At 38.7% G+C, this 9,144-nt stretch overlaps 2 protein-coding genes across 19 annotated transcripts; one reads left to right on the top strand and one right to left on the bottom strand.

Moving 5' to 3' along the window:
• Nucleotides 1-276: 276 nt before the first annotated feature.
• On the bottom strand, nt 277-2,955 carry LOC125195033. The gene has a single exon (XM_048093238.1). It carries the CDS (start codon nt 2,953-2,955, stop codon nt 277-279), a length of 2,679 nt encoding a protein of 892 aa, XP_047949195.1.
• A 4,244-nt stretch (nt 2,956-7,199) lies between these two features.
• On the top strand, nt 7,200-9,144 carry LOC125192277 (glycerate dehydrogenase HPR, peroxisomal-like). Of its 18 annotated transcripts, none has more exons than XR_007171346.1 (7): nt 7,200-7,584; nt 7,776-7,848; nt 8,106-8,137; nt 8,318-8,379; nt 8,462-8,577; nt 8,676-8,723; nt 8,796-9,144. XR_007171346.1 is itself a non-coding variant. In XM_048089807.1 (6 exons), exons 3-6 carry the CDS (start codon nt 8,083-8,085, stop codon nt 8,994-8,996), a joined length of 333 nt encoding a protein of 110 aa, XP_047945764.1. In that variant the 5' UTR covers nt 7,205-7,584; nt 7,776-7,848; nt 7,928-8,082; the 3' UTR covers nt 8,997-9,144. The 18 variants fall into 18 exon arrangements, 4 of the variants coding, with proteins under 4 accessions (XP_047945764.1, XP_047945762.1, XP_047945763.1 ...); XR_007171343.1 differs by having other exon boundaries at nt 8,315-8,379; XR_007171340.1 differs by having other exon boundaries at nt 8,106-8,155.

Raw genomic sequence — 9,144 nt, 5'->3', positions numbered from 1 at the left:
GTCGTCGTCATCTAATAGTATAAATAATGGAGTACATTGACTAGCATTAGTCTTGCCTGCCGCCCTAAATATTTCTACTTGACTTGCTTTTTATAAAGAATAATTGAATTACAGCAAGTCACGATTCCAAGTAGTAATATATTATTAAGTTGTATACTAAACATTTTTCACAAATAAAAAGAGCAAGTTACATTAGCATAATCTCACAAAACAGAAAAAGAGAAAAAGACTAGAGAAAAAAAATGTGCATGGAAGGAGCATCTAGTACTAGCCTCTTCACTTATTTTCAGCTGTGGGAACTTTCTCATACATCTCCAAACCCCTCATCAGTCTCTTCGGAAGAATGCAGCGGCCGCCATGCCGCTGCTGCACAAACACGACCACCGCCAACGTGATAACCCCACACGGGATTATGATGTCCCAAGCGGTCGAGTACATGTCCGCAGCTGGATTCGCGTAGTAGTAGGTTGCATTCAGATCAAACTTTGAGAAGCTGTGAGCCCTGTACTGGTTATAAGCATGTGGCACCAATCGAACCGCGCTTGTCCCAATGTAGAACGAACGAGACAAGGCTCTCTCGGCTGAGCCCCTCACCACATTGAGCAGGATTTGCGGCACAAGGAAGCCATCAAGAATCAGACCAGCATAAGACCTTAAATCTCCCCAAACAGAATATCTCCAACCAATATAAGTCTTCCTCATCCAGTTGATCATTAGAGTGAGCAATCCACCTAAAATGTACAACAACAAGGAACCAAAACCAGCCTTCTTCTCTTCGCTCCACGAGCTCTGTTTCACGGTCCAGACTAATTGGAAAAGGCGCAGCTGAAGCAGCAACGCAACCATTGTGATTACCCTAACCGCGACTTCATTAGCTTCAAGCCTTCCTCCGCTACCAAGCTCTACAGTCTTCTTATCCCGACTCCCCAAAAACACGGCCTCAAAGTTCAACACGAGCGGGATCATGTGCCCCACGGATAGTACTACAAGCATGACAAGCGAGATAGAAGAGGGTGCCTCGGGATTCTTCTTGAGATGGAAGATCTGCAGAGCTAGGAAGATGCAGGCAAGCGTGTTGGATACCAACACCATCGCGATCTCCAAGTCCATCCGCCATATGGATCGCTCAGCTTCTCCACGATAGTACACAAAAGTTTGGAGTATGAGATCATCGAAGTGAAGCGGATCCTGTACTGTTCTAGTGCTTCTGATGACTCCCTCTGCAAGGCTGTCTCTCTTATTCAACGGTGGCAGCTGGAGTTCCATCCAAACATCACAGTCTTTGAAAGTGAAGGATTCGTTAACAATCCTTCTACATCCCACCATACAGAGGTGTCCATTTGTGTACACTCCTTCCGTTGTGATCTCCATCCCTTCGAGACTCAGTGGTGATGAGATACTTTGATTACTCGAGTTGCCAAAATAGTGAGGGTGGATCCGTATTTTGTAGGTCATATTCGCAGGCGTGTCGGGAATCTGAAGAGGTTGATCAGCGACCACCGTGGATTCTGCATAAGACACTGTTCCAGTGGGCGCCATTGCAACGAGAATATCCCCCCATCCGTCTCCATGTTGGTACGAGGCATTTCCAACCCAAACCGGTGTAGCAGATGCCCATGCCACTTCTTGGCCTTTCCTGTCTTTGACATTCAAATCAAGTCTCATATCATAGGATTGGGGATCAGGATACAAATCCCCCTTTTTGGCCTCCTTTATGGTGCAAGCCTTTCTCGCTTTCTCCACCTCTGTGTAATTGTATTCATATCTCTGCTCCGGCAACCCCCTCTCGTCTCTGCTGGTGATATTTATCCGTTGGAATTGGTCATCGGAGCTCCATATTTGCCCAACAACTTTGGCATCATTTCTCATGGTGATGACAGCAGGTTGGCTGATGACCAACCTAATTGTACAATTCACCACAACTTCCCCCAATTCGAGAGAAGGATTCAATAATCGACAGGCTACGCCGATCGTTCTATTGCCCTCGTCATCCCACGCCGCCTCTCCGATTACCATCAAACGCGTATCAAAGCTATTATAATCATAATCATAGCTCGAATTCAAAAATTTTGCAATAAACCTTGCCTTTTTCGACCCCTCCACACACTCAATTGAAGTCACAGAGAGAAAGCGAGGCAGGTATCCATCGCCGCCATCAAGTGGCGAACAACGCTGAGATCCGGTGCAGTTCGCCGCATACTCCAATTCGAGAGATCTCATCCCCAGCTGCATAAACGAGCAGAACTCGAGTGCTTCGAGGCTCAGAGGCTCCTCTTTTTGCCTCGGAAACACTTGCTTGGTGAGCAATGAGTATTTGTAATTGGAGAGCTGTGGAAAATTGAAAATCAAAATTGGGGAAAAGTAGGGCGGATCACTCGTGCTCTCCAAACTCCCGCTCACAACGCTGCTATTAATACTCGGATTCTCCTCGCCGGCGAATTTGAGCTTGAGAACAGCGTCACGATCGGCGCCTTTCCACCGAACGGATCCGGTCATACAGAGCTTCCTCGATTTCACCGACCAGAATCCGGTCAGCGGAAATTTGAGCGATCCGTTAGAGCGATTGCGGCGGCGGTAATAGCCGCCGTAGGTGTAATTGGAGTGAAGATCGTGGTCGGAGGAGTAGGGAAATCGGATGTAGAGGAAGCCTTGGAGCTTGTAGAGGCCGGAGGTGTTGGTTTTGTATAAATTGGGTAGGATGCGGAGGCGGAGAGTCTTCTGCATGTAGTGGTAGCGGCGGCCTGGTTCCATGCGGAGAAGAGTGTCGCCGCCGGTGAAGTAGGGTGTGGAGAGGGAAGGTAGGAAGTCATCGTCGTAGCTGCGATGGGTGATAGTGGATGGAGGAAGTAAGTAAGAACAGTGTTTGGCGTAGGAGTCGTCATCGTGGTTTTCGGATTTAGAAAAGGTGAAAATAGAAGCTAGGAGAAAGAAGCAAGCAAAGGAGCGAAACCACATGGTGATCAAAACAAAAAGATGATGATGAAGATGAAGATGAAGATGAAGATGAGTGGGAGATATGATGATTTTAACTGATCCAAGTATAAATATAGGCTGCAGCGGGAAGTCAATTTCTACCACTCACATTTTCATCATCATGCATTAATCCACTCTTTCTTGGAAATCACTTAAATTTCCAATCAAATTATTTGATCCTCAAAAAAATACCACAATTTTGTAAATTAAATGTTATATTTTTATGGAATAAAGGGAGTAAATTATAGTATTAATTTTAGGTAGAACAATAAAAAAAAATTATAATAAATTTAATGAGACAAACATGCAGCAGTTTGAATGAAATGAAGGTGGGATCATATAATTAATAAATTTGAAAATTCTCCTGCGTGGACTTCTTTTACTTATCGTTTACTTAGACTTATAACAATTGGAGTTTGAATTTTCACCACTCATTCAACTATATTTTCCTGGATCATTGATGTCCATGTCTTTTTTCGAACTTCTTGTGGTTTTGATTCTAATATTAGTATTTAGTATTGATTATGAAATTGATTTGTTTTTTTTTTTTTTTTGTCTTTTTCTATGAACATGTTGGTGATTGATTTGAACGTGAGAGCAATTCCTTATACACAGATTTCTTGAATCAAACTAATCGGTCGTTTTTAATTTGTAAAACCGTATTTATTAAATTTCATAAAATCCTAATTATAAAAGTAATTGCCTCTAGGCTCTAGCTAAAAACACGTATACTAATAATCTATCTGAACCCTAAATACAAAATTTAAATATTCAGTATAATTTGACTTGGGATCAGGAGCTCCTCTCAATCACTGCATCTACATACAAGCAAAAGCAATGAATACTTGAACAATTCTATGTAGACTGAGTCCTCAATCCCGTACTACTCAATTCATGTATTCTTTCTGTCTCTTAAAAATAGAGATTTTGGGACATCAAGTAGAAGGAAAAAAAATAGAAAAAAGATTAATTAAAGTATTATTAATGAAAAATTAGACACATAAGAAAAAACATGCCAAAAATAAAAATGAATTATTTTTATGGAGTGGACAAAAATGAAAAAGTAAAATTGTTTTTATGGGACGGAACTTAATTGTGTTTTGTATCTCTCTTGTTAATGAGACTGTTGTAGACTTTGCAAAACGCCACCCTTCCCAAAACAATGTTCGTTAATAAAATATCAGCTAATGAGAATCGACGACAAAGTTGTTTGGCGCTTCTCGCGCTATCATGTATAGACGTTTACCAATTGCTCGGCACGAGGGGGCAGAAAATACTAGCTACTTCCACTATTCATAGAAAATAGACTAAGTTTCTTTTCCTTTCTTCTCATATAAATAGTCCTATACATTTATGAAAATCTTTTCTCCTTCTCTTTTACTTTATCATTTATGGTCCCCTACCATCTAATAATTATTTTAACTACTCTCTCCGTCCCACATAATTTTACCCATTTCACTTTTACCATTTTTGGTAGTGGACTCTTATTCCACTAACTCATTACTACTCATATTTTATTATAAAACTAATACTTTAAAAGTAGGACTCACATCTCACCAACTATTTCAACTTACTTTCCATTACATTTCTTTAAAACCCGTGTCGGGTCAAAGTGTGTAAAATTATGTGGGACGCAGGGAGTATTTTTTTTTCTCATTTTCTCTTACATTACCAATTACGCATTCCAACCCACGTCATTCCCAATTAGCCTATTTATATGGGACTGAGTGAGTAGTTAAATGCATGGAATCATCAACAGTATGGGTTGCACAAGTTAGTAACTTACTACAATTAAAAATTTCATTTCCCATAACTACGAGTAAAATAAACCCAGTAGTACCCAAGGTCGAGGATGTTATCTGCCCTAGACTAGGATCCTTCCATTTTGAAAGTACGATGCATTGCCTTGAGAAAATTGGATTTTATTTTCAATTGGTAATCAAATCATATGGTAAAACATGTATTCATAAATAATTGAAGTAATTTTATTACAATTTCAAGATTCAAGAAGGTCTGCATTGTTCGATCACCTAATTATACATGCATAGCTTTGTTTTTAGCAAAAACAAGATTAAAAAATCTTCCCAATTTAACCCTTTATTAATCTGTCCCCTATTCATTTATTCACTGCTATGTTTTATTTCGTGCTTTGTAGGTGCATGGAGTAAGTAAAAAAGAATGGACTTCTTATGGAATTAAAATTTTGGTGTTTGAAGCTTTTTCAACAGAGTGCAGATAAAGGTGGGAAACTGAAAATAGTTTGTATCAATGGATTTCAGTTATGTTGGGCTAAAACAACTCGATTTATTTAACAAGTGTCACTACAAAAAAATCACTGTTTCCCAACCAGAAATAGCGAGCACCTTCATATGTGCTCGCAATATAGCGAGCATCTTCATATGTGCTCGGAATATAGCGAGCACTTTATCTTGTGGTCGGCAAATTTCCGAGCAAAGCTAACTGTGCTCGGCAATGTAAAAAGAATGGTGTGTTAACTTGAGAGAATTGCAGTCATAGGCAACATGGTCGATATTGGTGATTTAGTCATGGAACTATATGGCGCACCGAAAGTGCTCGGAAACGGGCGAGCACACAATATGTGCTCGGGAGAGACAAATAGCATATCACCAATATTTGCGAGCACTAAATATATGCTCGGAAACAAGCGAGCACCATGAATGTGCTCGGTTACAAGAAAATACTTAGTGAAATAATTCAACAATAATAATGTCAAGTCTTTTTTTCTCTACATCGGTTTTTTATTTTTCTCCAATACTTGCAAGCATCTTACTTGTGATCGGATAATCCCGAGCACCTTAAAAGTGCTTGGAATACTTGCATAGTGAAATGTCCGCCTACTCTCAACGTAGTAGCAAAAATTTGGATGAAAATTATTTTTTTTATAATTCCCGAGCACATACACGATGCTCGGCACTTTCCAAGCACATATATGGTGCTCGGAACTATTACTTAATACTCCCTCCGTCCCGGCTAAGATGACACATTGCTTAGCCGGCACGAGATTTTAGGAGTTATTGGTTAAAGTGTTTAATTGGAGAGAGAAGGTGGGTGTAAGTATTAAAGTAGAGAGATAAAGAAAGATGAATATTTAAATAGGAGTGAGAAAAAGTGGTTGAGTGTATTAATTGGAGAGAGAAAATTACCAAAAAAGGAAATGTATCATCTTAGTTGGGACAAACTAAAAAGGAAAACGTGTCATCTTAAGCGGGACGGAGGGAGTAGTTTATAATATTGATATCATATGTTCAAAATAAACTTTAATACTTATGGTGAATGATCCGCAAATTTTTTAAATATGCAAATTTTGTGAGATGTTGCTTAAAAATATTGAAATGTACTAATAAAAAATATTGACATGTTTTAAATTAATATTGTTGTAGAATAATTATTAATTATTTTTTTATAATTCCCGAGCATATGTTAAGTGCTCGGCATTTTCCAAGCACATATATGGTGCTCGGAACTATTAATTAATAAGATTGATAATATATGTTCAAAATAAATTTTAATAATAATGAATGATCCGAAAATTTTTTATATATTCAAATTTTGTGAGATGTTGCTTAAAAATATTGAAATGTACTAACAAAAAATATTGACATGTTTTCAATTAATATTGTTGTAGAATAATTATTAAATATTTTTTTATAATTCCCGAGCATATATTCAGTGCTCGGCATTGTCCAAGCACATATGTGGTGCTCGGCATTTTCCAAGCACATTTAATTGTGCTCGGGTATACACAATATATAGTAAAATGCCAATATGATTTCAAAAAGTATTTATGCATTTATTCATAGTTGCGAGCACCATTAATGTGCTCGGCATTTTATTTGTCATTATAATTGTGAAAATATGCAATTACATTTTAAATTTTCACTTATTAAATTGAACTCTATGGATAAAAATATTAAATAAATTAATATTATTCATTAATAGCGAGCACTAAATATGTGGTTGGAATATGGCGAGCAAATCTAAATGTGCTCGGCTTTGGATGAAAAAAATTAGGTCGAATTATTGTTACCAATCGAAGGTGTTCGGATACCGAGCATTTTTGTAGTGCTTGGAATATCCCAAGCACTTTTAAAGTGGTTGGAAATCTGCAATAGTATTTTTGATATTTTAACAGTATAACTTATAAGCGACCACTGTAAAGAAGAAATATTTATATTCTTATGGTAAATAACGTATTTAAAGTTAAATGAAGTACTCAAAATTTACTCTGCGTTTAAACTCTCCACCGCCGGTCTCTCTCTCCTTGCTCCGCCGCCGCTCTCCGCATTTCGGTAACGACCTACACAATCGAACACCGCCGCCGCCGATCTCCAGCGGCGATCGAACACCAATCCTCCACATCTAACAATCGAACACCAAGCCTCCTCATTCTTCCGCCGATCTCTACTATTCTCCACATCTGCACACAATCGAACACCAAGCCTCCTCGTTCCCCCGCCGCTCTCTCCTTTTCTCCACCGCCGCATACAATCGAACACCAAGCCTCCTCGTTCCGCCGCCGCTCTCTCTCCGCTTTTTCCACCGCCGCCGCTCTCCACTATTCTCCACCGCCTGTTGCTCTCAAGCTCCAAGGTAAACCTAATTTCCCTTTCAGTATCTGTTTTTGGTCTCAGTATGCATAGAATTGATGAATATTGCAATATTACGCTTGAGTTAGTAAAATTGATTTGGTTAAACTGAGATTGGGGATTCAATTTGATTTATTCTGCACTTTTTGTCTTGATTGGAAAATGTGGAATGCTCTCTCTCTCTCTTCTATGCAGGATGTATATACAGTTCGCGATTCAATCACAGTAATAAATTTCGGTGATTGTTGAGTCTAGTCTTCTGAAACAGGTATATCATTATAAGATGCAATATCCGTCCATTTCAGTTTGAAATACAGCTCAGTTTGAAATACAGCTGACATTTGTAGTTTGTTGGGAAAGGATTGGCTTATTTCATGGATAGGGATGAATTTAGCTAGCACACAGCCCCAAACGCAACAAATAGCTCATAATCTGGACTGCATTTTTAGCTCTTTTCATCTTCATTTTGTTACTTTGTTTCAATTTCGAAGATCTTGGGCTTATGTTGATTTGGAATACTTGTAGGTCTATATTGCAGCTACCGAGCATTGTTCATTGTAAGCTTCCTTTCCACGGTACTTATCTATTCTCTTTATTTATATATTTTTCGACCTTTACTGCTATTTTTTGCTTCTGTCTGTATTTGTTCCCTAAGTTGATTTGTGTGGTTTTAGATATTTCAGAATGATGAATTTATTTCTAAATTTTGTTGGTTATTTTGTGTTGCCGTCTAGAAGGATACAACAAGGTTGATGTTGATGCTGCTAATAAGTATGGTGTTGCTGTCGGAAAGTCACCGGTAACTAATTTTTTGGATCAACGAAATGTGAAAACTATGCAAGAATAAGTTTGTTGTTGATGAATAAGTTTGTTGTTGACAGAGACTACAGCAGAGTTAGCAGCTTCACTCTCTTTAGCTGCAGCCAGAAGAATTGTAGAAGTTGATGAATTCATGAAGGGTGGCTTGTATGATGGATGGCTTCCTCGTCCTTCGTCTGTACGTCCTTTACTTGAACTCATAAGCAAAGAATTACACAAATCATTGACCCGTTCTTTGTTTCCTTTTTGGCTGCTATGTTGGGAACTTACTAAAAGACAAACTTTGGAGCAGGTCACATTGGATCTGCCTATGCAAGAATGATGGTTGTGCAACCAAATTTTGTTTATTGATTGGATTTATTTCATTGAGTTAACTAACTTTAATTGTGAAATTAGGTTGAAGGGTTCAAGATGAACTTGATCTACTTTGATCTCTACCAGTCCACTCGTCTGGAGAAGTTCGTTACTGCCTATGGGTACTTCCTCAAGGCGAATGGAGAGGCGACGACGTATCATTTGGTGAATAAGGAGAGGATGGTGAAGATGAAGAAGGCAAGTTGCAATGGTGCGGGAGAAAGCGGATACGTGTATGGTTAGCCATTTGAGATGCATAGCAAGGTTTCGCTGTTTTCGTCCAGGTCCCCGGGATCATGCTCTGTATTCAAATTCATATATTTTTTGCATTTCAAATTCAAATGCACTGTAAAAAAATTTCATCAATATAATGTCATTTCCATTTAGTTTA

This window comes from Salvia hispanica, chromosome 6, assembly GCF_023119035.1.
Source record: "Salvia hispanica cultivar TCC Black 2014 chromosome 6, UniMelb_Shisp_WGS_1.0, whole genome shotgun sequence".
Taxonomy (NCBI): Eukaryota; Viridiplantae; Streptophyta; class Magnoliopsida; order Lamiales; family Lamiaceae; genus Salvia; species Salvia hispanica.
Note: the sequence above shows the minus strand (reverse complement) of the source record. Positions and strands in the feature narration are given on the sequence as shown.